We start from the raw sequence: 27454 nt of genomic DNA on the forward strand, positions 1-27454 counted from the left end.
CAGTGTTCAGTTAGTTTCAGTACAGAACACGTTGGCTCGGCAGTCGTGCCGCCGGGATGAGTGTGGTCACCGCCGTCGCGGTGCAACGCACACAGTGTTAGTTACTCTGTGCTCTCTCTCTTTTCTTTATGTTTTTTGTTTTGAAAGAGAACAGGTTGGGGAGGTGCAGAGGGAGAGGGAGACAGAGGATCTGTGCCGACAGCGGAAAGCCCGGCAGAGGGCTTGGGCTCACGGTCGTGCGCCTCTGGGACGCGTGCGGTGACGGGCGCCGAGGCCAGAGCCTTGCCGCCTAAGCCCCGGGCACCTGCCCGTGCCCTTTTCGTCTCTGTGGCGTCCTTAGTTTTTGACTGGAAGTTTGCGCCTCTTCATCCTCTTCATCTGTTTCGTCTGTTCTCCCACCAGCCTCCCCCCAGCAACCATCAGCTCTATTTAGGAGTCTGTTTTTGTCTCTTCCTTTGTTCTGTTTGTTTAGACTCCACGTACATAAGTGAAATCATATGTTGTTTGTCTTTCTTGTTTAAGCACATAGCACATTACTCTCCATATCCATCCATTTTGTGGCAAATGGCAAGATCTCATCCTGGTTTGATGGCCGAGTGTATTCCTTTACACGCGCGCACACACACATCACATCTTCATCTATGGGTACTTAGGTTGCTTCTCTATATTAATCATTGTAAATAATGGTGTTGTAAACATAGGGCACAGATATCTTTTTGTTTTCTTTGGGCTTCCAGTTGTGGAATTACTGGGTCATATTGTATTTCAGGGTTTGATTTTTTGAGGGACCTCCACCATCCTGTTTTCTACCATGGTTGCACATGGCCACCAACAGTCCACAAGGGTTCTCTTTTTTCTGCATCCTCACCACCACCATTATTATTGTCTTTGATTCTAAATATTGTGACTGGTGTGAGGTGATCTCTCATGGTTTTGATGCACATTTCCTCTGTGATTAGTGATACAGAGCATCTTTGCAGGTGCCTGTTGGCCACTGCATGTCTTCTTTGGAAAAGGGTCTGCTCTGGTCCTCTGCCCATTTTTAAATAGGATTATGTGTGTGCGTGCGTGTGTGTTGAGTTATGTAAGTTCTTTCTTTATTTGGATATGAATACCTTGAATATATCATTTGCAGGTATCTTCTCCCATTTATTGGGTTGCCTTTTTATTTTGCTGATGGTTTCCTTCACTGTGCTAAAGCTTTTTGTTTTAATATAATCTCAGTAGTTTATTTTTTGCTTTTGTTTCCTTTGCCTGAGGAGATTCAGCCATAAATACGTTGCTAAGGCTGATGTCCTAGGGATTGCTGCCTATGTTTTCTTTTAGGAGCGCTAAGGTTTCCGGTCTCAGGTTGAGGTCTTTAATCCATTTTGAGTTTATATTTGTGTGTGGTGTGAGAAAGTGGTCCGGTTTCATTCCCATGCGTGTAGCTGTTGTGCTTCCTCTGTTTATAGACACCGACCGTGGAGGTCTGAGCCCTCTATCCTATTGCATGAGTCTGTGTGTCTCTTTTTTGCCAGTACCATACTATTTTGACTACTATAGTTTTGTAGTAGATTATGTGGTACTTTCAACTTTGTCATTCTTTCTCAAGTTTGGTTTGACTATTTGAGGTCTTTTTGGTTCCATAAAAATTTTAGGATTATTTGTTTTTGTTCTGTGAAAAATGCTATTGGTATTTTGTCTCTTGTTTTTTGTTTTTTAAAATTTTATAATGTTTATTTATTTTTGAGAGAGAGACACACACACACAGAGTGTAAGTGGGGGAGGGTCAGAGAGAGAGGGAGACACAGAATCAGAAGCAGGCTCCAGGCTCTGAGCTGTCAGCACAGAACCTGACACGGGGCTCGAACCCACGAACTGTGAGATCATGACCTGAGCCAAGGTCAGCCGCTTAACCGACAGCCACCCAGGTGTCCCTGTTGGTATTTTGATAGAGATTATATTGAATCTGTAGATTGCTTTGGGTATTACAGACATTTAATTAATATTAACTGTTGTAACCCATGAGCATGGAATACCTTTCCATTGGTTTGTGTCATCTTCCATTTCTTTAATTGGTGTTTTATAGCATAGGTCTTTTACCTCATTTGTCCTTGCTATTTTAGTCTTTTTGGTGCAACTCTAAATGGTACTGTTTTCTTAATTTCTCCTGCCACATCATTATTAGTATATAAGAAATGCAACAAATTTCTATGTATTAATTTTGCATCCTGCAATTTCATTGAATTCATTTATCAGTTGATAGTTTTTTGGTGGAGTCTTTAGGGTCTTCTATATGTAGTATCACATCATCTGCAAATAGTGATAGTTTTACTTCTGTTTTTAACACTTTAGATGTCTTTATTTCTTTTTCTTGTTTTATTGCTGTGGCTGGGACTTCCAGTCCTGTGTGGTGGTGAGAGTGGGCGTCCTTGACTTGTTCCTGACCTTGAGGAGAAGCTCTCAGTTTTTCACCATTGAGTGTGATGTTAGCCCTGGGATTTTCATATATGGCTTTTATTATGTTGAGTCTTTTGTTTTTATTATTTTGTTGAGGTGTTTTTATTATGAATCATTGTTGCATTTTGTCAGCTCCTTTTCCTGGGTCTATTGAGATGATCGTATGGTTTTTATGCTTTCTCTTGTTCATGTGGTGTGTCATGCTGGTTGTTTGTGAATATTGACCAGCATCTGCATCTCTGGAGTAAATCCCACTTGACTGTGGTGAATAATTTTTTAATGTATTGTGGAATTTAATATTTTTTTGAGGAGTTTTGCATCTGTGTTTATTAGAGAGATTGGTCTGTGATTTTCTGTTTTTGTAGTATCTTTGTCTATTTTGGTATCAGGATAATGCTTATTTCATAGAATGAATTTGGATGTTTTCCTTCCTCTTCTCCTTTTTTTGGAATATTTTGAGACCAGTAGATATTAACTCTTACTTAAATATTTGGTAGAATCTGCCTGTGAAGCCATTTGGTCCTAGACTTTTGTTTGTTGGCAGTTTTTTAATTACTGATTCCATTGCATTACTAGTAACCTTTTGGAATTTTCTGTTTCTTCCTATTATCTTTTCAAAGAACTAGCTCTTAGTTTTAGTGATCTTTTCTATTTTGTGTCTATTCTCAGTTTCATTTATTTTTGCTCTACTCTTTATTACTTCTTTCCTTCTACAAGCTTTGGGTTTTGTTTGTTCTTTTTTCCCCTAGCTCCTTTAAATATAAGGTTAGGTGGTTTATTTGTGATTTTTCTTGTTTCTTGAGGGAAGCCTATATCACTATGACCTTCCCTCTTGAAACAGTTGCATCTGAAAGATTTTGAACTGTTGTGTTTTCATTTTCATTTGTCTCCATATATTTTTTCTTTTTTGATTTCTTGTTGACCCATTCATTGTTCAGTAGCACGTTTAGTCCCTATGTATTTGTGTTCCTTCAGACTTTTTTCCTTATAGTTGATTTATAGTTTTGTGCTGTGTGTGGAAGAGATGCTTGATGTGATTTCAGTCTTTATTCAGACTTGCTCTTGTGGTCTAACATGTGATCTGTCCTGGAGAACATTCCATGTACGCTTAAAGAATGTATTCTACTGTGTTTGGATGAAATGTTCCATGTATAACTGTTAGGCCCAGCTGGGGTAATATGTTGTTCAGAGCTGATTCCTTGTTGATACTCTGTCTGGATGATCTACCCATTGAGGTAAATACGGTGTTTAAGTTCTCTGTCATTACCGTATTACTGTCAGTTTTTCTTTTTTGACTGTTAACGTTTGCTTTATATATTTAGGTGTTTCCATGTTGGGTGCACAGATATTTAGAGTTGCTCTGTCCTCTTGTTGGACTGTTCCTTTGATCATTATGTAGGGTACTTTTTTGTCTCTTGCTGTGATCTTTGTTTTAAAGTTTACTTTGTCTGATACAAGTATTGTTACCTTGGCTTTTTTTTTCACTCCCGTTTGCATGGTATATGTTCTTCACCCATTCACTTTCAGTCTGTATGTCTTTAGGTCAGATGTGAGTCTCTTGTAGGCAGCATTTTGCTGGATCTTTCTCTTTTCTTTTTAATTTATTTAATGTGTGTTTATTTTTTGAGAGAGAGACACACAGACTGTGAGTGGAGGAGGGACAGAGAGAGAGACACACAGAATCCAAACCTGGCTCCAGGCTCAGAGCTGTCAACACAGAGCCAGGCGCAGGGCTCAAACTCACAGACCACGAGAACATGATCTGAGCCACCCAGGTGCCCCTGTGTATCTTGTTTTTTTTAATCCATTCAGTTACCCTGTGTGTTTTGATTGGAGCATTTACATTTAAAGTAATTATTGGTAGGTCTGTACTTATTGCCATTTTGTTAAATGCTTTCTGTAGTTTTTCCTCTGTTCGTTCTTTTCTTGCTCTCTTCACTTGTGGTTTGATGGCTTTCTTTACTAACATGCTTGGATTCCTTTCTCTTTATTTTTGGTGTGTCTAGTATAGGTTTTTGATTTGTGTTTTACCATGAGGATTATGTATTATAACATCTTATATGTTTAGTAGTTTATATTAAGTTGATAGTTGCCTAAGGACATTATTAATTTCACTGTCGAGCTTCAGCGAAGAAAGAAGTTCAGCATGCAGGGAACCCTGTCTTTGCGCTCAGGCCCCCCTGAGGTAGCCCTGAGCGCGACGGACTGTGTCACAGCAGAACAGATTCCAGCGCAAGAGGAGTGTTCTGTTTAAGTGGTGTTTCTTTCTGGCTTTAACAATTGGGAGGAGTCAATTTCCTTGTTTAAGCGTGAGACCTCATACGTGATGGGTCAATGTCATTAATCCCAGGAAGGAGCGTTAGGAGGTAGGTAAGAGCTGGGGCTCGATATAGCTTTCCACAGGCCCAGGAGACCTGGGCTTCAGCTCAGCGCCAGGGTCCTCTCCACCTGCCCCAGATGATGGCCGTTGAAAACACGGCTTGCTTGTTTAAGCTACTTTTATTTTGTAACTAAGTGTATTTGATAAAATTTTTCATGCTTCCTTGGTTGACAGAATTTCGTCATAAAAATCTTTTAGATACTGGTTTACGTGAGGGTCACTGCCACATGTTTCATAGGCTGCAAACCTTGGCTGCCAGCTATTATGTGCTTTGGACACTTGTGATTGCAAACATGAGGTCGTGCTGACCAGAAGGTATTGTAGTTATCTTAATGGTCACATGAAAATTAAAATTTGTAACTTTTTTTAAGATAGAAATTTATCTATTGACTATTTACAGTGGCCTTATTGGACCTGTAATCTAGTAGTCTATACCATTTTTATTTACTCTTTGTTTTCTCTGTCTTAACAGGTGTCTGTACATTAAGTAAAATGAGAATCTTAAAGCTTTTCTTATGGCAGAGACATAATCGTTTCACTAGTAAGGGTGTAGAATCTTGCCACGTTTAGGACAAGCCCTTAATGTATGCAGGCCCTGGGTACAGTGCCCACCATCTTGATTGTCGTCTTCCGTAGGGACGCAGTGGAGACAGACCAGAGAATCCGCATGGCCCGTTGCTGTGAGGATGTCTGTGCCCACCTGGTGGACTTGTTTCTTGGGGAAGAAATTTTCCAGACCGCAAAGGAGACGCTCCAGGAGCTGCAGTGCTTCTGCAAGTATCTCCAGCGGTGAGTGCTGTGTCTGTACAGACGGCGTGGGCGCGTGGGGAGAGCCTTTTACAAAGATGACACTTTCGGAGATGGTCAACGGCACGTACCCACGGAATAGGTTCCCTCCTTAGGGTGAACTCCAAGGGATACATAATTCGATTGGGGGCCGTTACGTATTTTGACGAGTATTTATAGGTCGCTCTCTGTCCTTTACCCAGTGCTCTCGATGCAGGGAGATGGCCATGAATAAACCTAGTAAACTCCAGCTGTATGCACCCACATGGGTGAATTTCTAAAACTTCTATAAGTGAAAAAAGCAGTTTTTAGGGAAATTTACACAACATCCAAACAGGGTGTGTTCAAACTAAATATGTTACTTTAAATTTATATGTTGTACTACAACCCTAAAGAAGAGAAGGAAAATTCACAATCATAAACTTAGTGCAGTGGTTACCTTTGGGAGTGAGAGGGTGTGTAACTGAGAGGGGTCCAGGCTTGTCATGGCCCTGCTGCTTAGTGGGAAGAGTGTGGCTGTTTTATTTATCATTAATCTTTATTTAAAAAATTTTTTAAGCTTATTTATTTGAGAGAGAGTGCATGAGCAGGGGAGGGGCAGAGAGAGGGAGAGAGAGAATCCAAGCAGGCTCTGCACTGTCAGCACGGAGCTTTTTGCTGGGCTCGATCACACGAGATCACACGAGATCACATGAGATCACATGAGATCATGACCTGAGCTGAGATCAAGAGTGGACGCTTAGCTGACTGAGCCCCCAGGTGACCCTGTCATTAATCTTAAACTGGGCATGTGCTGTGTGTGCTGTATCGGGATTCATTTTGTAATACCGGCATTCCAACCATGCAAGAGGAAGTACAGGGAGCAGTGAGTGTCCGTACCACCAGTCTTTGTTCCCATCTCCCTCCTCAGAGGCAGCGGCTGCTGAGTGCCCTTCCAGAAGCCTTCTGCCCTTTCTTGTGGTTGTTAGTGCGAACGGCAGCCTCTGCCAACCCGCCTGTGCTCCCTCTGAGGGAAGGCGGGGGCCTCACCCCAGCAGCATAGTGGACTCTTTCGGGGATTCTCAGTGACACCAGTAAGGACCTGCCTAGTTCTCAGATGACCCCTCCACACAGCTCCCCTTTTAACTGTGGCAAAGAGGACTGTGGTGATCGTCCTTGTAGAGATGTTTCGCCGGCCGCACACGTCTCTGGAGCGAAGTTCCCACGAGTGGTGTTTGCGGGGTCAGAGAGTGTGTGTGTTTTGTGTCCGTGTCCATGTTGCCACGCTGGCCTCCGGAGATGGCTGCGCTCACGCTTCAGATCACTAGCTTTGCGGTTTCCCACCACTCATCTGCTCTTGTGCGTCTCCTGTGCCTGAGTATTAATTCTAGTTGTTTCATTTCTCAGCTTGAGGACTATTGCTGAAAAAGACTTGAACATATTGCCGGAAAACGTGCTTCCCCGTGTGATAGCATCGGACTGTGGTTTTGCCTCTGTCCCTGTAGTAGACTTGAAAATACCCAGTGATGGTATGTCGTTGTGCCTCCAGGTGGAGGGAAGCCGTCGCAGCCCGGAAAAAGCTGAGGCGCCAGATGCGAGCCTTCCCTGCGGCGCCCTGCTGTGTGGACACGAACAACCGCCTGCAGGCATTGGCACCCAGTGCAGAGTGCCCCATTGCTGAGGAGAACCTGGCGAAGGGCCTCCTGGACCTGGGCCATGCAGGGAAAGTGGGCATCTCCTGTACCAGGTCAGCACTTAGCTTGCCATAATGGTTTTTATTTATTTTTGAGAGACAGAGGTAGTGCGAGTAGGGGAGGGGCAGAGAGAGAGGGAAACACAGAATGTGAAGCAGGCTCCAGGTTCTGAGCTGTCAGCACAGAGCCCGATGCGGGGCTCAAACCCACGAACTGTGAGGTCATGACCTGAGCTGAAGTCAGACGCTTAACCGACTGAGCCACCCAGGTGCCCCTGGCAGGATTGTATTCTTGAAAGTCATCTCCCCCTCCAGTTCTGGATGTGTGACTTGTGCCACCTTCTGTGATTTCATACTCCTTTTCCACTTAAAACACTCAGGGCCTGGTTATTGAATCTTACTTAGAATCATATCTTTGTCTTCTGGTCTTTCTGGATACATCTATCCATTTTCATTGGCGGAGATTCTTCTGTCCACATGAGCGTTCCTGAGGGCAGGAGTTTTGTCTGTTTACTGCTCATCTCCCAGGGCTTTGCCTTTGTGGGATGAACAAGTCCTCTGACTCAGCTGTTTGCCAGAAAGTTTTCTTGGTCTCCTAACCATTTCCTATCAGGAGACTCTGTTAACCAGTCTCTTTCCGCTCAGAACGTCAGTAAATTTTTACCAGGTCCCTTCCATGGGTACTGAGCTGGCCTCATGAAGGCACAGTGTGGTTCTCCTTTCCTTGTAGGTTGCGGTGGCTCAGAAACAAGACGGTGCACCAGATGAAGGTTCAGCACTTCCACAAGCAGCTGCTGAGGTCTGTCCCGCCCCTGCCGCGTGCCTCTCCCGCCTGGGACTCGCGCACCGGCTTACCCTCTGCTCTGCTCCTTCCAGTGACGCGGCCTGGACACCCCTAGACCTGCCGGCCCTCGTGGCCGAGCACCTCCCTGGCAGGTGGGAGCGTGTGTTTTGGAAGCTGGTGCTGGTGTTGCCTGATGGAGAAGAGCAGGCCCCGGGGAGTCCTGGCAGGTCAGGAAGGCTTTCCCTCCCCGGGCTTTGAGGCTGGGAAAGGGTTGAGAAAGTGAGGGTGAGGAGTGGGAAGGGTCAGGAGCTGGAGTTGTCACAGGGGGTGTGGTGGACTGTGGCTGGCCCTCTTCTCAAGGTGCTGAAGAATGAATCTCACAACAGAAAGTGAGCAAAGCGATAGTTTACTGAGAGAAAGTATAAAGCTCTCGACAGTGAAAGGGGTCCCAACTGGGTTGCCACCAAGAATTTTTGTCCCTGACTTTTTATTGGGACCTTATCTGATAGTTTGTCGGACTCCACTCGTGGCAGCTGGCCCAGGCAGGTCCGGAATCCGCTGCTTCAGCCTCCTGCCGGCAGCTGAGCCTGCCTCCCTGAGGGTCCCTGAGGGTCCCTGAGGGGCTCAAACCCACGAACCATGAAATCATGACCTGCGCTGAAATCGAGTTGAATGCTTACCTGACTTAGCCCCCCAGGTGCCCCAAGAGTTGACCCTCTTTTAAAGCTGTGCTGGGGTGTACTGATTAGAGGCCACATCGTTTAGACTCTTGGGGAAGACATTTTATAGTGTGTTTGCTATGGTTCCATTTTTTTTTTTAAAGGAAAATAGACTTCTGGCATTTTAAAAAAGATTTCCAAGAAACTGACATAGCATTAGATGTATTTCCTATAACCAAACTGCTTCCAGAAATCATATGTTTAAAGCAATTCTAGAACATGTTATCCTTTTTAACAGCTTTATTGACATGAATTCACATATCATAAATTGCACCCATTTAAAGTTTACATTTCATTGTTTTTTAGTGTATTCACAGAGTTGTACAACTACCACCGCTACCTAATTTCCAGAACATTTTTTGTCTGCAGAGAGATCGCATATCCATCAGCGGTCACTCGTCATTGCTCCTTGTCCCAGCTCCTGGAAACCTCCTGTTTCCTGCCTTCAGTGTGTGTTTCCTATTCTAGACATTCTGTATGAGTGGAGTCTTAGAACGTGTAGGCTTACGGCTGGCACTTGTCACTCAGCCACCGTGTTTTCTAGGCTTGTTCATGTTAATGGCAGTGCTTCTTTGTGGCTGAATATGTTCCATTGTATGAAGACCACACACTTCACTGATCTGTTTCTGTTGAGAGTGTTTGGGTTGTTTCCATTCTTCGATAGGTTATTGGAGTGACTCTATGAAACAGTCGTGTGTGACTGTATGTGTGGACAGGTGTTTGCAGTTCTGTTTGTTATGTACATAGGGTCAGATTGCTAGGTTGTGAGGTAACTGTATTATAAGTCTTTGAGGAACTGACATACTGTTTTCCGCAGCGGCTGCACCATTTTACATTCCTGTTAGCGATGTTTGAGGGTATTAAGTCCTCTGAATACATCCCTTTTTAAGCAGTTACTCTTGGAAGCTGTTTAACAAGGGGGGAAAGAAAGTCATAAAGATTATAAGACAACTGAATAAAGGACAGTTGTCTTATTTTAAAAGTATTTAAATGATTCCTTTTTTTTTTTTAATGTTTTATTTATTTTTGAGAGAGAGAGAAAGACACAGAATCCGAAGACAGGCTCCAGGCTCTGAGCCAGCTGTCAGCCCAGAGCCCGACGCGGGGCTCGAACCCACGAACCATGGGATCATGACCTGACCCGAAGTCAGACGCTTAACCAACTGAGCCACCCAGACGCCTAGTGATGATTCATTTCTTAAAGCAACTGTTTTCTGATTCACTAATATGTTCACTTGGAAATACACATCACAATAATTCTTAATTAAGATCTCCAGCATGAAATTTTTTAATGTTAATTATTTTTGAGAGAGAAAGCTTGAGTGTACCCGCACACACCGGTGGAGAGGAGCAGAGAGTGAGTAGCAAAGGATCCGAAGCAGGCTCTGTGCTGATAGCGGCGAGCCAGTGTGGGGCTTGAATTCAGGAACCTTGAGATCGAGACTGAGCCACCTAGGTGCCCCCGTGTGAAATTTACTTTTGTAAAACGTGTAGAGTTGACCCTTGAATAACATGGCGTTTAGGGATGTCAGTCCCCCGACACAGGTGAAAATCGGAGTATACCTTCTGACTCCCCCCAAAACTTAACTGATAATGGCTGTTGTTGACCAGAAGCCTAACATAGTCAACAGTGTGTATTTATTTGCGTTTGTGTGTGTATATATACACATATGTATGTATGTGTGTATGTATTATATACTATATTCTTAGAATAAAGTTAGAAAAGAGAAGGATATTAGGAGAATGTACTTACAGCACTGTACTGTACTGTTTTTATTAGGAGGTCTGTGTACGCGTGGACCGGCACGGTCCAGACCTGTGCTGTTCAAGGGTCTGTTGTACATCAGGCTGCAGGATCTTTTCTGTTGCTCACAGTCTTCGTAGTGCTTCAGAATTTTAAATCCTACTAGAATGGACCAGGTTCATGAGTGCCCTCGCCTCCCACCCAAGTCCATAGCCTAGGAGAGTTCCTTGCTCCAGGTTAGAATCACAGCCTGTCTTGTCCAGCTCAGCTTTACAGTAAGAATTGGTGTTTGTGAACCTACGTCTATGTGGTATTTCTTTCTCACTTTTCCTAAAAAAATCCATATAGTTCAAATTTAGAATTCTTTTACAAGTGATATTTTCTTTTATTCACAGAATTTTAGCAAACTGGTTACAAGTCAAGTTCATGGGAGGCGATGGCTCAGTGGGTGGCCCAGGCGGCGCGGCTGGGCGGATCCAGACCGTTGCGCTGTTCCATGCGCTCAGCAGCAAAGGGGGTCAGACCGTCGCTGTCAATGTGTGTGTAAAGGTGGGTGAGAATCACGTGTATTTACTTCTGTGGTTTTCTTTTTTTTTTTTAATTATTTATATTTGAGAGAGAGAGAGAGAGAGACAGAGCATGAATGGTGAAAGAGCAGAGAGAGAAGGACACACAGAATCGGAAGCAGGCTCCAGGTTCTGAGCTGTCAGCACAGAGCCCGGTGCGGGGCTTGAACTCACGGATCACGAGATTATGACCTGAGCCAAAGTCGGACGCTTCACTGACTGAGCCACCCAGGCGCCCCTGTGATTTTCTTATTTACTCATTCTCAGGCATCATTGGAATCAGCTAAGGGCCTTGAAGTGGTTTTGAAGGAGTGTGGGAGGCGCAGAAGCCTGTGGCTTGTGTGCTCCTCCTGTGTCCTGCTGACGCCCCACGGACCCTGCGTGGTACGAGTTGCCAGGAGAGGTTCTCGGGCGCGGCGAGCCCTGATCGTCTCAGGTCAGCAGGCCTCTTGGAGAACCTGGGGAAGACTCAGAAGCATTCCAAACAGATGCATAGATGCACGTAATTCAGGAACCCCGAGCTTCTCCTTCATGGGCCTCTGAGAGTTAGCCCAAGAAGGGAAGAGACAGAACGTTTCATGAAAACGCAGTGCCTGGTATATGGCACATGGTTTGCCGTCAGCTGCCGTCGTTGCTGTATTGGCTTCCGGATACATCGGGTCTTATAAAAGCCTGATGATGGTTTTTAGTCCTATGCAGTTTTCGCTAAACTTGGTCCCGTCTACTGTATATAAGTTCAGTACTGGGCATTTCTGGTCAGTTGGTTTTGTTACATTCAATTGTTCTCAAGTTTTTGATCATAAGTTCTAAGTTTTGTTCTTTATAGGTGTTTGTATAGTATAGATGTTTAGTTTTTTTAAGTTTTCTTTGTTTTTATTTAAGTAGAGTTGATACACAATGTTATGATACTTTCAGGTGTACAACATAATGATTCCGCAAATCTCTGCGGTATGCTGTGCTCACCAGCAGCGTATGAGTCAAGTCTACAGAAATAAATTCTGGGTTTTAGTGTATGTGTTCAGATAAACCCAGAAGTGTATTTCATTTGTTTGGAAAAGAGCAGCGCAGGGCAGAGTGTGGGCTTCCGTGTGGAGCAGACCCGGCTTGACAGCCGCTGCTCTGGCCAGCTCTTTGAACCTAGGTGTCGTGCCTGCCACAATGTGCTCAGGGTCTCCCGACGGCTCGCCGGGGGGCCGCGTGCTGGGAGGGCTCAGCGAGCACCCACTCTCCACCCTCTGCCATGAGGGCTTACAGTGCCGGGCCTCTCCTCTTTCTAAGAAGGTCGCCTGTGTGGCACACACTGCTCATCTGCGCGTGACGCTCTGATACACGTACCGTTTGTCCTTGCAGCTTCTTCAGATTGTCATTTGGTTATAGGGCTTTTGTTTATGTTGTTTTTCCATTTTATTTTATTATTTTTTAATTTAATCTCTATACCCAATGTGGGGCTTGAACTCACAACCCCAAGATCAAGAGTCTCATGCTCTTCTAATTGAGCCAGTCAGGCACCTTTGTTTTTCTGTTTTAATACTATTTATTTTATTTTCTAAATGTAAAACCAATACATGTATGAAACTTTAGAAATACGTGGAAACACAGAGGAGGCGTGAAGATGGTAAGAGCCATTTATGCTCTTGCCGTTCAGAGGTAACAGTAACGTCTTGGTTCGTGTTCTTCCCTTTTTTCCTGTGATCATAACGTCAGACTTCACCTACTGGACAATTCGTTTGTTGATCTTCTTGCCTTTATTCTTAAGTCTTTTCATCAAAGTGATCCTTGCATGTAGTTAAAAAGTCAGCTCACATGTCACGATGCAAAGTGAGAGAAAGCAGCCCGGGCCCTCTCCTGGTGTTGATTTCAGTTCTCTTTCCACGTCACACGCTTACACTGCTGTTTCTCGGTTCATCCACGTTAGGTGTTCTCCACTGACTTCCCATTAAAACATGTCTGTTGCTATATAGCAAATTAATTCCAAACTTAGCTTAAAGTAGCAAAGATGTGTTATCTCCTGCTTCCTGCGGGTCAGAAGTCCAGGCGTGGTTCAGTTGGGTCCTCTGGCTCAGGATTTCTCACAGAGCAGAGATCAAGGTGTAAGGCAGAACTCTGGTCTCATCCGAAACCTTGACTGAGGGCGGACCCACCCCCAAGCTCGCTCTCGTGGTTGTAGGCAGGATTCACGGCCTTGCCGGCCGTGACCAGGGCCTCCGCCTAAAGCGGCGGGTAACTCGGCAGCTGGCGGCCGTCTTCTGGGCAGATGACGGAGTCTCTCTAACCTCATCGTGGAAGTAATGTCCCGTCACTTTCGTCTGATTCTGCTAGAAGCAAGTCGAGGCAGGGGATTGTGCCAGGGCATGGTCACTAGGAGGGGGGTCATGGGGCTGTCTTCGTGGCCACACCCCATGCCAGGTGAGGAGTGAGTCTGTACACGGTGGCCCCGCCCACCCTTCCTCAGTTTCCCAGGTGGCTACGTCATCACTTTATCTTATCTCAGTAAGGGGGGTCACATTTTAGTGGCTGTGTGATTGCTGTTTGCCCGAGAACCAGCGAGTGTCCTGTGACTGTGTTTCTTAATTTTAATGCAAATAGTAGCTGCCTTCTTCATTCACTTCCATAGTTTTCTCTGGATCTCTCATTAATTTTCACCCAAATGCGCCAGCATGTGGGCTCTGTGCATCACGTGCTCTGTCCCTTCACCTTATCTCTTCGAGAAAGTGCCGTCCGCTTGCTCTCCTGTGGCTGATAGCGTCCCAGGGTGTGGCTGTCACTCGGTCTCCGTGCCAGTCGCGTGGTCCTGCTCCTTACCTGCTAACCCCTGATCTCCTCGGGCTCCTTGGGACTCCGTGCTGCCTCTGTAGGTGTGTTCTTATCCCTCTTTTTAAAAAAGGTTTGATGGTCTTGTTTATTTGTATAACACTACCAGCCGGCTCTCATTTTCTCAGGAGCTTTCCTGATTTTCACTTTGTTCATTTCCTCCCCTTCCCTAATGTTTACTTTGTGTCTTTGTTTCAGTTTTTAAACAATCTCTGACTGGCTGCACCTCCTGGGGAGAGCGTCTGTCTCCTTCTCACATCACTCTGCGTCACTCAGCCGTTCATCCAGGTGTGCGTTTCCCGAGTGTTTGTTGAGTGACTTCTCTGTCCCAAGCGCCGTTCCACATGCAGGGGGCTTGGCAGAGAAGACGCCAACAGACATCTCTCTTCTCAGGCGCTGACGCCCTGGCAGGGGAGGGAAGCACCTCTCCTGCCTGGCTTATAGCCCAGATCCCGGCGGCCCTTCCCCCTCCCGTTCCCGCCTCCTGATGCTGCTTTTTATTTTATGTTGTTTATATATTTATTTCGTATGACAGATGCACTCCTTAACCCTCGCTCCCCGTGTCACCCGTCCCCCCACCCGCCTCCCCTCTGGTGACCATCGGTTTGTTTCCTATAAAGAGTCTGCTTCTTGGTTTGCCTTTCTTTTTTTTTTTTTTCCATTTGTTCATTTGTTTTGTTTCATAAACTCCACATATGAGTGAGATCTTATGATCCCTCTTTTACAAAAGAGGGGACTTGGGCTCAGAGAGGTTAAACAGAATCGCCCTAGGCCACACAGTCGCCACACGGTGACACCGCACACGGGTGCGCCTGAGCTGGAGTGGGTCGTACACGCAGAGGCCCTGGCACGGTGCCTGACTCCCACCAGGTGCCTACTTGGTCCCGCCACCGACGGCAGTGGCTGGGTGTTTCTTTGTTTAGTCTCCCGTTTGGAGGGGTGCATCTTCCATTTTCTCCCAAAGAAGGATCTTCGGGAGTAGACGTTTCTTCGCCTTTGCCTCTTTGAAAATGGGGTTACCCTCACATTCGCTTTGTGGTTCAGTGAGGTTTGTAGAAGTGTGGGTTGAAAGTTTTGCTCCAAGATCATCTGGCATCCAGAGTTGCTGTTGAGATGTCTGGGGTCATTCCTCTTCTTTTCTCTGTGGCCTGGTTTTGTTTCTCTCTGGAAGCCTGCTCTCTGTCCCTTGGGTTCTGGGAACCCGCTGGGGTGCGCACGGGGCTGGCTTCCTTCACGCCCCGCGCTGGGCTCGGCGGGGCCTCGAAGGCCAGCGGCTGCCGTGTCGCTCCGGGGACGCTCCTGCGTCGTGGCGCTGCCTGTCTGCCTTCTCTCGTGTCCTGTTCTCTCAAATTCCTGTGACAGAGGTTGGATCTCATCAGTCAGTCATCTAAGCTTCTTATCCTTTCTCTTCTGTTTTCTGTTTTGTTTTTAAATATCAGGCTCTGGGAGATTCATTGACCTTTTTTCTGTTTTTTACATGTTTATTTACTTACTGGGAGAGGAGCAGAGAGAGGGAGAGAGAGCATCCCAAGCAGGCTCTGTGATACTGATGTGGAGCCTGGTATGGGGTTCAGTCTCACAAACTGTGAAATCATGACCTAAACTGAAATCAAGAGTTGGACGCTTAACCAACAGCCACCCAGGTGCCGCAAAGTGACTTTATATTCCATACGTTCTACTGAATTTTTTATTCCATACATATCATTCGTTTTCTTGTTCTTGTCATTATTTGAATTTATTGTATCATCCTGTGACTATTTTTGGATGCATCATGAGAGGAAATTAGGCTTTTTGAGGTCTGAGTTTTCTTATGTTCTATGCATTGTTTGTTTTCTTTGGATTTCTTTTTCTCTATTATTCTGATCTCTCTGTTTTGTTGGAGGCTCTCCTTAGACACCTTATCTGAGGCTGCTCACGCCTGAGTGAGGCCCTGAACAGCTGTCCACAGCTCTGTGTCTGGGTGTGGGTAGCAGCTTACTGCGCAGCAAGCCTGCAGATCCTGCACGTTGAGATCTGCATGTGTTTTTCTTGGACTGTTTGGTTTCTTTGGAAAGGATTCGTCTTATTTCCTCCTTGGCCAGCTGCTGATGGTCTTGGGACAGGTGGCAAGTGGGCCACTATGCCTGCATCATCTCAGGTTAGGATGCTTGCCCAGGGGGCAGGTTGCACTTAAAAGGCCACCTGCAGGTGGGAAGATGGCCTGTAGGGCCATTGCGCTGGGCGTGACTTGTCCATGTGGTCCTGAACCTCGCCTCTGGCTCTTGCTGCCACTGGGTCTGGGTGCTCCAGGCTTTTGTGGGCTCAGCCAGCCTGGTTCCTTCCAGAACTCGCATCTGGAGCCCTGGTGTGCTGGTTTCTTCTGCTTCCTCAATCCAGTGATTACTGCCTTGTCTGTGATGCTCTCAAGAACCCGGTCAGAATCCCTCTGCTGCTGGTTTACCTTTACCCCCTTCTTTCATTATGTGCTTTACCTGTTTGGTTTGGGGCTGGGGGCTTACCTGTTTTTATACCTGTTTAAGTGTAATTGTTAAGATTAAAGTAACATCTTCAAACACGGTTGTCTCTAGAGGCTGAATTACCTGTTGACGTGGCTGTTTCCTGCACTGACCTGCATCCTCATGAAGGAGGGCGGCCCGAGAGCAGTGCACTCGGTTGCGCTTCTTCTGGGCTCACATTTACTGCTTCTTCGTCCCCTGGTGTCTCTCCTGACGGTCTGTCTGTCGTTCTAGGTGGCGCACGGCGCTCTCAGCGACTACGCCCTTGATGCTGTGGAGACGCAGAAGGAGCTTCTGGGCGCCAGTGGGCTCATGCTGCTGCTGCCCCCCCGCGTGGGGACGGAGGACGTGGCGGAGGAGGACGTGTACTGGCTGTCTGCACTGCTGCAGCTCAAGCAGCTCCTGCAGGCCAAGCCCTTCCAGCCTGCGCTCCCGCTGGCGGTCCTTGTACCCAGCCCAGGAGGGGATGTCGTGGAGAAGGAAGTGGAAGAGGGTTTGTGAAGGCAATTTCGTTTAGGACCCAGCATGTTTAAAAATGGGTCGAGCCCTGGTCTGAGGAAGTCCTGGCGGTGCAGTGTGTGTGGGGAGCCGAGGGACAGCAGTGAGCGGGAGCGGGGCCGGCGGGGTCAGTGCGGGGACATGTGCTGCCTGGCTGCACTGAGAGCGCGAGTCGGGTGACCTCTGTCTGCTTCTTGCAAAGGTCTGATGCTGCAGGACTTGGTTTCAGCTAAGCTGATTTCAGATTACACCGTCACTGAGATCCCTGATTCCATTAACGACTTACAAGCCACAACTAAGGTGAGAAGGTTTCGTCATTTTTAAAGGCCCAATAAGACATTTTAACTTTTCCCTTTTGTTTTGTCTTAAATGTAGTATATATTACTGCTTGGATTTTTAACGTTCTGTTTTGACGGTCTAAAAAATATATGAGGAGAAATCAAAATAAAAGACCAAATTTGTCTACAGTCTTGCTGTCTGAAACATATTAAATTGCTCATGTAACTTTTTTTTAAGAGGTTTTGTTGTAACAGTTTCATTTTGGGAAAGAAGGGCCTGGAATTACAGTGAAAGTAACTGCAGGAAGCTAGAGGGTGTGAGGGCACGAGGCTGCGCGGCAGGGTGCTGGTCCTCCGAAGCGCGGGAGCCAGGGCTCCCCTTCCGTGTGTGGTGGAGTCGACGTGCAGGGCTGCTTTCCCTTGGGCCTGAGCCCTTCCAGGGTGAGCGTGCAGGCTGCACTCCTTGGGGTGGGAGGGGACCCGAAGCCCCTCTCGGGGAGGCCTTGGGGGCGGGACTCCAGTGCAGTGGACGCTTCTGCCCACGTCCTGGGTGGCTGGGCAGCTGCTCCCTGGGGCACCTGCCGTGACAGCTGTGGGAAAGGTACCTTCAGGAAGCTCTCTCTGAAAAACAGGATGAATTGTTTAACTGAGTCTCTTCTGAATGTCTTTGCATCTCAGGTTTCGCAGGCTGTGCAGTGGCTGGTCTCTCACTGCCCCTGTTCCCTCGACCTTTGCTGCCAGACCCTCATTCAGTACGTGGAAGACGGGGTTGGCCGCGAGTTTAGTGGCCGGTTTTTCCATGACAGAAGAGAGAGGCGGCAGGGCGGCCTGGCCTCACAGGAGCCTGGAGCCATCATTGAGCTGTTCAACAGTGTGCTGCACTTCCTGGCCTCTCTGGTGTCCTCTGAACAGCTGTGCGACCTGTCCTGGCCTGTCACTGAGTTTGCCGAAGCAGGGGGCAGCCGGCTGCTTCCCCACCTTCACTGGAACGCCCCGGAGCACCTGGCCTGGTTAAGGCAGGCTGTGCTTGGCTTCCAGCTTCCGCAGATGGACCTTCCGCCCCCGGGGGGTACGTGCTCATGCCAAGGGGTCCTGGCTGGGGAGGAATGTGGGATAGCCAAGTCTCTTGTTTCCTTTCTGACTACAGGTGTTGGGCACTAATGTGAGATTTGTATGTCCTCATCCACTGCGCGCCCCCTGCCCCCACACTGTACCCACTCAACACCTGCCTTTGGGTTCAGGAGTCAGAGTTAGAGCTCTTTGCGGGGGCTGTGGGCCCTTCACCACTAACAGAGCAGTCTGTGGGTGTCCACACAGCCCGGGGAAGAGTGTGGGAAGTGCTGTTCACTGGAACGCTTAGTCCAAGGCCTGTGGTTTCTGAATTGACAGCAGGTTCTATCCAGCCTTTGCCCTACGTGCGGGGGCGAAGCGGGTAGGGACCAGGCAGCCCTGGCCACCTTGCTGGCTCTGCTGGGGCCATGACACTCTGTGGTGCTTTAACAGCAGTGTTCCTCCTTTGTCAGAGAAGCTTCTGTTCTGGGGCTCTGGTCGTACCCAGGTGAGGCTGTTTTGATGATGACTCTGTAGGTCCACTGGGCTGGGCAGGGAGGTTGTCCCTTCCTTTGCTCACACTTGTAGGAGGAAATCAAATTGTTTGCTACTTACGTAGTACAACATACAGCCTTGGCACGGCCACACCCCTTCGGGCCTTGTGGGCCAGAGGCCTCAGGCTCCCTTGTAAACCTTGGGCTTTGGGGGCGCCTGGGGGGCTCATTTGGTTGGCATCCGACTTCGGCTTAGGTCATGATTTCAGTGTTCATGAGTTCAAGCCTCGTGTTGCGTTCTGTGCTGACAGCTCAGAGCCTGGAGACTGCTCTGGATTCTGTCTCCCTCTCTCTCTGCTCCTCCCCCACTCATCTTCTGTCACTGTTTCTCAAAAATAAATAAACGTTAAAAAAGAATTTTTTAAAAATGTTTTATTTATTTTTGATACAGGAGAGACAGAGCATGAGAGGGGGAGGGGCAGAGAGAGAAGGAGACACAGAACCGGAAGCAGGCTTCAGGCCCTGAGCTAGCTGTCAGCACAGAGCCTGACGCGGGGCTCGAACCCACGAACGTGAGATCTGACCTGAGCCGAAGTCAGAGGCTTAACCGACTGAGCCACCCAGGCACCCCTAAAAAAGAATTTTTAAAAAATGGAGTGTGGTCTTCAGTAGGTCTAACAGATGCTCGTAACCAAAGAAACCCAAATGGAAGCAAACCACACAATGTAACTATGAGCTAGGGCAGGGTTCCCCAAGAGAAGCCCAGACTTCTGGTACCAGAGTCCCCTGGGTGCTTGTTAAAATACAGATTTCTGGTGCAACCACAGTTCTGTATACTCGGAGCCTCTAGGTTGGACTCTCTAGTTTTTATTTTGTCCCGGGTGACTGCATCTCTTATGGGACGTGGGGAGGGAGATGCTCTTTGTTCAACAGCTGTGGTTCTGGTGTATTCAAATTCGAAAGCGAACTTCTCAAATACACAGTTGCCTTTTCCATAATAAAACGTAGATGAGGACATTTTGTATAGTGTCCACCTGTATTCTGGCCAAATCTTGTAACTGAGGGGCGCTGTCTCTCCAGCACCCTGGCTCCCTGTGTGCTCCATGGTGGTCCAGTATGCCTCCCAGATCCCCGGCTCTCGCCGGTCACAGCCTGTCCTCCAGTCCCAGGTGGAAAGCCTGCTCCGCAGAACCTACCGCACGTGGAAGAGCAAGAGCCATTCCGGGGGCCAGGGGGCAGGGCCCTCGGTTGCCGAGATCCCGTGGGATGACGTCATTGCCTTGTGCGTCAACCACAAGCTCAGGGACTGGACACCTCCCAGGCTTCCGGTGACGTCGGGTAAGTAGGCTCGGTGCTGCGGGTCACGTCAGGAGGGCGACCTAGCCCACTCGCAGCACAGAAAGATGTGTAGTTGATGCTTTTCTTGTCCTGTGGGTCTCTCCCCTTCCTTTCTGTAGGGCTCCCCTTCAAGCCAGTGACTTCCAGGTGACTCCAAGCGTTGGGAGAAGCTAGGAGTATTCCAGGGGAGCCTGGAACCATCTCCCTGAAGTGAGCCTCTAGGCTGGCTCTAGGTTAGATTTTGGTGGCTTTGAGTGGTCGTACTGGCCGCTCCACAGTGTGGACGTGAGCCTGTCTGAACCTTAAGTGATGCATGAATGGTGAGGCCCATTTGGTCAAGCATGGTTGTCACATAAGTGCATGACCTTAATTACTAGGGCTTATTCTTTTTTTTTTTTTTTTTTAATAAATTTTGCCTTGAGGGACGTAGCAAATTGTATTTTTTTTAATGTTTTATTTATTTTTGATACAGAGACCGAGCATGAGAGGGGGAGGGCCAGAGAGAGAGAAGGAGACACAGAACAGGAAGCAGGCTCCAGGCTCTGAGCTAGTTGTCAGCACAGAGCCTGACGCGGGGCTCGAACCCACGAACGTGAGATCTGACCTGAGCCGAAGTCGGAGGTTTAACCGACTGAGACACCCAGGCGCCCCAACTAGGGCTTATTCTTAAGTCTGTGTATAAGCAAATTTCAAATGGTCAACTGTTGCTCTTTTGCTATTCTTTTCTACTTTGTTTTTGTATTTTTTCAGAGGCTCTGAGTGAAGATGGTCAGATATGTGTATATTTTTTTAAAAACCACTTGAAAGAATATGATGTTCCTTTGTCGTGGGAACAAGCCAGGATGCAGACACAGAAGGAGCTACGTCTGAGTCATGGGCGGTGAGATCTGTGTGTCCTGTGTGTTTCTGTCCTCACAGCCCCCAGAGCAGACCAGGACTCTCCTTTGGAGCACACAGAATGTTAGTGTTCTGTACACAGAACCCGGTCCGCTGTGCTGAGGTTTGGACAGATACCTGAGGAACAGATCATTCGTATGCAAGCGTCTCGTTTATCAGATGAATCTGCCCCTGAAATCATAACCCAGCCAGGACAGTGTAGACAAAAGAAAGCTGACATTTCATGTCACCTACAAACCTAGTTCAAAAATACTGAATAAGATGTGTTAGCACACGTAGGTTTGCAGTACATAAACAAGTTCACAAGTAGGCTTTATCCCAAGATAAGGTCAGCAACAGAAATCTACTCTTATAATTTGCTGTGATAGGAAAATAGTGATTATTTCAGTAGGTATTTAAATGCTTTCATTAAAATCTATACCTTCCCAACCCAATTTATTCTCATTCCTGAAGAATTTCTTATCACACTCGGGTAAAAAAATTCCTTAGCTTGATAAAGCTTTTCTCCATAAAACTATCAAAGAAAAAAACAAATGCTTCTTTGTAAGACATTAGAAGCGCAGACGTCAGAACCAGCCTTGCTACCTCTGACCGCGCGTGTTCGTCGCTGTCCTGGGAATGCTGTCCTGATGCGGGGACACAGATAAGATGGCGTAAAAACCAAAAAGAAGGAGTAGCTGTCATTTTTGGGCAGTTAAATTGTCACTTCAAGAAAATCACCAGTTACATCCTTAGAACTGTTTGGAGTTCAGCAAGGTGATCGGACAGAGGGGCTTATAGCGTACAAAAATTCTCATTCACCACAGCAGCTGACCCCTAACACAGGGACAATACCAGCCCAGGAAAGGAGCCAAACCCCTGTGCAGGGCACGTTCAGGGCCTTGGAGGCGCAAAGAAAACCTGAGTGAGTGAGGGGCCGGCTAGCTTTGCTGATGGGAAGACGCAGTGCTGGAAAGATGTCAGTTCTCAGACTGTAAAGTCAGGGCATTTCTAATCAAAAACCCAAAAGGATTTTCCCTCCTGATCTTGACAAGTTAATTCTAAAATTCATTAGAATGAGAAAATGTGTAGTGATCACTGAGAAAATTTTGACTAACGAGGTAGGGCGCCTGGGGGGCTTAGTTGGGCAAGCATCCAACTCTTGATCTTGGCTTAGGTCATGTTCTCACAGTTTGGTTCGTGGGATCCAGTCCTGATTCTCTCTCTCCCTCTCCCCTCTCTCTGCCCCTCCCCCTGCAAACAAATAAACATTAAAAAAAAATAAGGAGGGTCTGCTGTACCTCTTATCGGAACATAAAGTTACAGCAGACAAATAGGTGAGAATAGGAAGTCCAGAAACAAAACCACGTGTGACAGAGTGCCGTGTGGAACCACTGACAAGAGGACAGACACTGGCATCTGTTTAGCAAACAGTAGACCCCCTTCCTCCCGCTGTCTGTGACTGTTACTTACACAGGGATTTAGGAGCTAAATGTAAAACTACGAACCTTACCAAGGTTAGGGTAAAATAGAACCTTGTTGATGATCTTGGGATGGGAAACCAAACTCGGAGTAGAGAAGCTCCAAGCACCCAGCTGCCCAGGAGAGAAGGTGAACCTCTCCTGTAGGCAGAGGCTGCCCTTCCTTTGTGCCCAAGCCTGACCCTGCGGGAAGCAGGAGATGGGCAAGGGTGGGTGTGGGGCTCTGGGTCTGCACGTATACCCCACCTGATGCTGGAGGAGCCTTTCTTCCTGCTCCCTGACCATAAGCATTTCAAAACATGTACTTACAGTTTGGGGGTAAAGTCTCTTCATCCTTCAAACAAGTTTCCTGCTCCGATACTGCGCACGCACCAGAAAGGGAAGAAGAGTGCGGAGCGTGGCCCCGAGGGGCGGGCTCCCAGCACCCGGGATCTGATGCGTGGAGCCTCTGCCCAGGAGCTGCTGGCCCAGCGTCTGTCCCGGAGCCTGCTGCTGGAGAAAGAGGAGAGCAAGAGGTGAGGTCCGTTCCCTTCCGTTCATTGTGTCCTTCAGACCCCTTCCTGCTGGGTTAGTAAGGATCACGGTGACGTGACTGTTTACAAAAGAAGGCAAGTCTGGTGTGTGAAGTATAAGCTCCTTGCAGGCAGAGGCAGTGCCCGAGATAGTATGTCTTTCATGTTTGAAAGGAGTTTCATTTACTGTTTATTATTATCGAGAGTCCTAAGTTTTCTGGTGGGAAGAAAGTGTGGCTGGCTTATGGAGTCTCTTCAGTGGACCGTGAGTGAACGTGTGGCTGGCACCGGCTCTCTGCCCTTGGCAAGCCCAAGGGTGCCAGCGCATCGTCCCGTACCATAGACGCTCTGCCGTGTCCCCCACCACCCGTGTTTGTGGTTTCGCTAAGAAAGAGAACCGGGAAGAAGACCGTTTACGAGGTGGTCTGCACCCCGTCCCCTCATCGCCAGCAGCCTCCCTGGGTCCAGCTTGTCTCCAAGGGCAGTCCCCTCCCCTTGGCTGGGGTCCCATCTCCCACCCACTCAGGGCACTCCAGTGAGCGCCTCTGCTGTGTCCCCTTCCTCCCCGCACTCCAGGACAGGGAGCCACCCTGAGTTTTTGCTGCCTTGATCGTAAACCCAAACAGCGTGACCTCCCTTCTGTCCTCTTCCCCAGTCTCCCTGGAGCCCCTCCCTGCCATGTGTGTTCTGGTGAGGGTCACTCCAGCCGGCACACCGCCGAGCTGGCCATGCGCCCCCGTCTCCGGCAGCATGCCATGCCTTTCGTCTTCCCTCCTGGCCCCCAGGAGGCCGAGTCCCTCTCCTGCCAGGCTGGCAGCTCCCCCGAGGACTCTCCTGGTTCCTCATCCCCCACCCCTCACCCAGCCTCCGAATTGTCTGCACCCCCACTCCTGTGATGGTCTCCAATTTCATAGATTTTTAAATAATGTCAATATTCTGACAACTCTGTATCTAAAAACCCTGAGTTCTCTGAAATCCACATTTACATATGCCACTGCTTCCTTGAAATCATTAGTCATTTATAGGGTGCCTGATAGCCATCTCGAAGCTGACATCCCAAATCTAATTCCAGATTCCCCCTCTGAGATGGGCTTCTCAGTGGATGGGGCTTTGTCCTGCCAGCAGCCTACGTCAGATGCTTTGGAATTATTCTTCCACATCCGGTTCACCCATAAGTCCTATTATCTCTATCAGAGATACTCAGAATTGGACCATTTTTTGCAGTGGGTTGTGGTCTAGTCTTGGCAGACCCATTATGAGCCTTTCGTATGAAGTAGAGGTCATGTTACTTCTTTGCTCGCAACTTACCAGTGACTTCCTCTCCAGTCAAAGGCAAAATCCTTATGAGGTGGGCAGGGCCTATGTGATGGCCCCCCATTTCCTTTCTGACCTCTGCTCTTTCAGCATGTGAGATAGCACAGAGCCAAGCCTTTGTGCTTGCTGTTGCTTTTGCCTGGAACTCTTCAGCCCCTTCCAGATATCCCCTGTGGCTCACATTGCACTCATGTCCAGTCTCTGCTCAAATGTCCACTTCTCAGCAGGGGCCTCCTTGCCTGTCCCCCCAGCCCTTCCTGTTTTTATGTCTCTGTTTTGTCTTTCTCACTTTCAGACCACGTTTCCCTTACCTTGTGTTCCTTGTCTGTCTCCCCTTACCAAACTAAAAGCTGCTTACAGCCGGGCCTTGTCTCTTTTCTTTCACTGCTGTGTCCCTGGTACCTCGGGCGGCGCCTCGTGTTTGGTTGGGGGCGCGTTGGAAGAGTGAATGAATGTGTCATGATTCCCAAAGTAGATTTTCACAGGTCTGTATCATTTAAGCAGTTGGACCTGATTGTTTTTCTTGAAAAGATAAGTTAAAAAAAAAAAAAAAGACCAGTGTACAGAGTGAACAGCTCACAAGTGTGTTAGGTGGTGGTGGGATGTTATTTTGAGTCAAATTTTAAACCAGAAGCAGCAATCAGCACATCTGGATAATCCATCAAGAGATAAGAATTAATTATAAATACCAAAATAAGCTTTTTACCCTTAGTAAAAAGCAAAGCTTTAGCAAATAAAGAGTAGGAGTGCCTGGCTGGCTCAGTTGGTGGAACAGGTGACTCTCGATTCTTCGGGCTGTAAGTTTGAAGCCCATGTTGGATGTAGAGATTACTAAAAAATTAAATCTTTAAAAATGTTTTAATTAAAAGTATTTATAGGAGAAAAGTGAGTGATAAATGTTTTCTTTCTCATTTTCAAACGCTTTAGGTTCGAAGATCAGCTTCAGCAGTGGCTGTCTGCGGACGCAGGAGCGTTGACAGACTTATCCCTTCCGCTCTACCTTCCGCAGACGCTGGTGTCTCTGCCTCGGGCTGTCGAGCCTGTGATGAAGTCAGTGACCGCTCCTAACCCTCAGGTGGGAGGAGAGTACATTTGGCATTTGAATTAGAATTGAAGACTGAGAGAATGGTGGGGAAAAGTCACATCTCCATTCATCCTATGGTATTGTGACCAATACATTACTAGCTTAAATTAGATATTTTCTTAATTTGTCAGGGTTCTAGAGGCCCAGCTAATTCTGAGTTTCTATTTGTGATATGAGGGGAAAGTGGAATTATGACATGCTTACAGCTTACAAACTGAACAGAACCCATGACCGCGTACTGACCCACGGTGAGGGCATTGCGGAGAATAACAGAAGTGACACTGGTGGCTTCTGTTTGTGCACCTCGTGTCCAGCCCTTGGCACCCCAGGCTTCCTCTGTGGGGTTAACTTTCCCTGCGGAGAATTAATGACTGAGGAAGGAAACCTCACAGATGTCAGGGGCTCCCCCAGGAGTGTCCAGCTGCTCTGTGGCTGAGCTGCTTTTCAAAGCCAGACCTGATTGGCTCCGAAGCTCAAGGTCTTTTTACCTCATGATTATCTTTCAGTGGTTTTCATCACAGATACACAGCGCTGGACAGTTTAAAAAGAATGCTCCTGGACTCGCTTTAGGAAGCCCTTCAATAGGAAGAAAAGCAAATTAAGGCGTACTATTTCCATTCATCAGTTTGGCAGATACCTTAACAATGTTTGTATGTTTTGACATAACAGTTCTGCCCTACAGAAACTACCGTAGATAACAAAAAGTTAATGGGGTTTTTGTTGCAGTGTTGTTCACTGTAGTAGTAATCATGCTGCATACAAAATAGAAACTAAATATCCAGAGATGGAGTGTGGTTAAACAATTATAGGACAGATGACGGAATGGCTCCCAGCCTTTGACAGTGATATTTTATCAAAATGACACTGGAAGCTGGTGATACAGTCTGAAGAGAAACCTGCGTGCAGGTGACGCAGCTGTGTACGTGCGGGCCGAGAGGCTGGAAGGACGGATGACATGTGCCCAGAAGCGGGTCTGTCAAGGCCAGCAGGCTGCAGATGAGGTTTCTAACATGAGTCAGACATACTGCCTTCAAAGAGAATATATGTGGGTTTATGGATATCCCCAAACTGTTTTTAGGTTCTTTTTTATTTAAACAGAATGAAAGGACAAGGGAGCAACCGCAGTTGTCAGAGGCGACAGGCACATCTGTGACCGAACGGCTGAAGCACCTGGAAAGGCTGATGCAGAGTTCGAGGGAGGAGGAAGCTGCCTCGGAGCTCCATCTCTCTGCCCTGCTGGACATGGTGGACATTTGAGCTCCAGGACCTGAGAGAGGCAAAGTCTCCCAGAGATTTTTGCTTTTACTCGAAATAACGTTCTTCTCAGCTGGTTGGTGCACTGTTGGAAATGTGATTATTAATTATGCAAATAAACCATTTGAGTGTCTAATGAGGCCATCCCAAGTTTTCAGAATGGTAGGCTCTTTTCTTTGATATTCTTATGTTTTGTCTCCTCAGACTGTCACCCACCCATATAGGCTCTGGGGCAGTTCGCAGTTTACAGTTCTGTGCGTGTCACTCGTCAGCAAAGTTGCAGTCGCTGATGTGTCAGACCTCAGTAATGCAGGGACGAACAAGACACGGGAGCCCGGCTCACCGGGCCCACCTAGCTCACATCTGAGAGAGCCAACAGGACTTGTACATAGCAGTCTGCCCTGGAAGCAGAGAGGGGGCAAGAGGATTATGTGGAGGAGAGAGAATTCCAGGAGGGGAGTGCAGGGTGGACCTGGGGATAACGTGACACGGCCGAGAGGGTATGACTCCTGGAGGTGTCGGTGTGGCAGTGCTCCCAAGTGTGCGGTAGGCCACAGAGACCCTTGCTGCCTTATTCTGAGCGCTATGAGAATCAGTTGTGGGAGGATATTAGGAGAAAAGTGACTTGGTTACTTGTTTTAAAGATGGCATACAGGGGATTCTGGTCAGCAAGACAAGGCAGGAATCTTGAAAGGGATGCTGAGCAGCCATCCATGTGTAAAAGGAAAAGTATGATCCTGAGTTTGCCAGCAGTTGGTATGGAAGAAGGATAAATTTGAGCCATCTACAGAAAGAGGAATTAATAGATTTGGTGATGCTGAGTATGATGACCAATCTGAAATTGGCACTCAGCGTCTCCCTATTACAATCCCCTTG

The 27454-nt window shown here is 47.5% G+C and overlaps 1 protein-coding gene across 1 annotated transcript in view; it reads left to right on the top strand.

Annotated features, from left to right (window-relative positions):
* MCM3AP (minichromosome maintenance complex component 3 associated protein) overlaps positions 1–26730 on the top strand; it is a 52875-nt gene extending 26145 nt beyond the window's left edge. Inside the window, exons 16-29 of the mRNA XM_029940588.1 lie at positions 3985–3991; positions 5415–5611; positions 7137–7334; positions 8011–8079; positions 8157–8291; positions 10923–11076; positions 16634–16892; positions 17100–17197; positions 17854–18244; positions 19800–20057; positions 20808–20937; positions 22726–22929; positions 25168–25315; positions 26423–26730. Of these exons, the coding sequence (XP_029796448.1) occupies positions 3985–3991; positions 5415–5611; positions 7137–7334; positions 8011–8079; positions 8157–8291; positions 10923–11076; positions 16634–16892; positions 17100–17197; positions 17854–18244; positions 19800–20057; positions 20808–20937; positions 22726–22929; positions 25168–25315; positions 26423–26581 (2407 nt within the window). The 3' untranslated portion in view covers positions 26582–26730. The remainder of the gene's footprint in view (positions 1–3984; positions 3992–5414; positions 5612–7136; positions 7335–8010; positions 8080–8156; positions 8292–10922; positions 11077–16633; positions 16893–17099; positions 17198–17853; positions 18245–19799; positions 20058–20807; positions 20938–22725; positions 22930–25167; positions 25316–26422) is intronic.
* The last annotated feature ends 724 nt before the right edge of the window (positions 26731–27454 follow it).

Source organism: Suricata suricatta, chromosome 5 (genome assembly GCF_006229205.1).
Source record: "Suricata suricatta isolate VVHF042 chromosome 5, meerkat_22Aug2017_6uvM2_HiC, whole genome shotgun sequence".
NCBI classification, from domain to species: Eukaryota; Metazoa; Chordata; class Mammalia; order Carnivora; family Herpestidae; genus Suricata; species Suricata suricatta.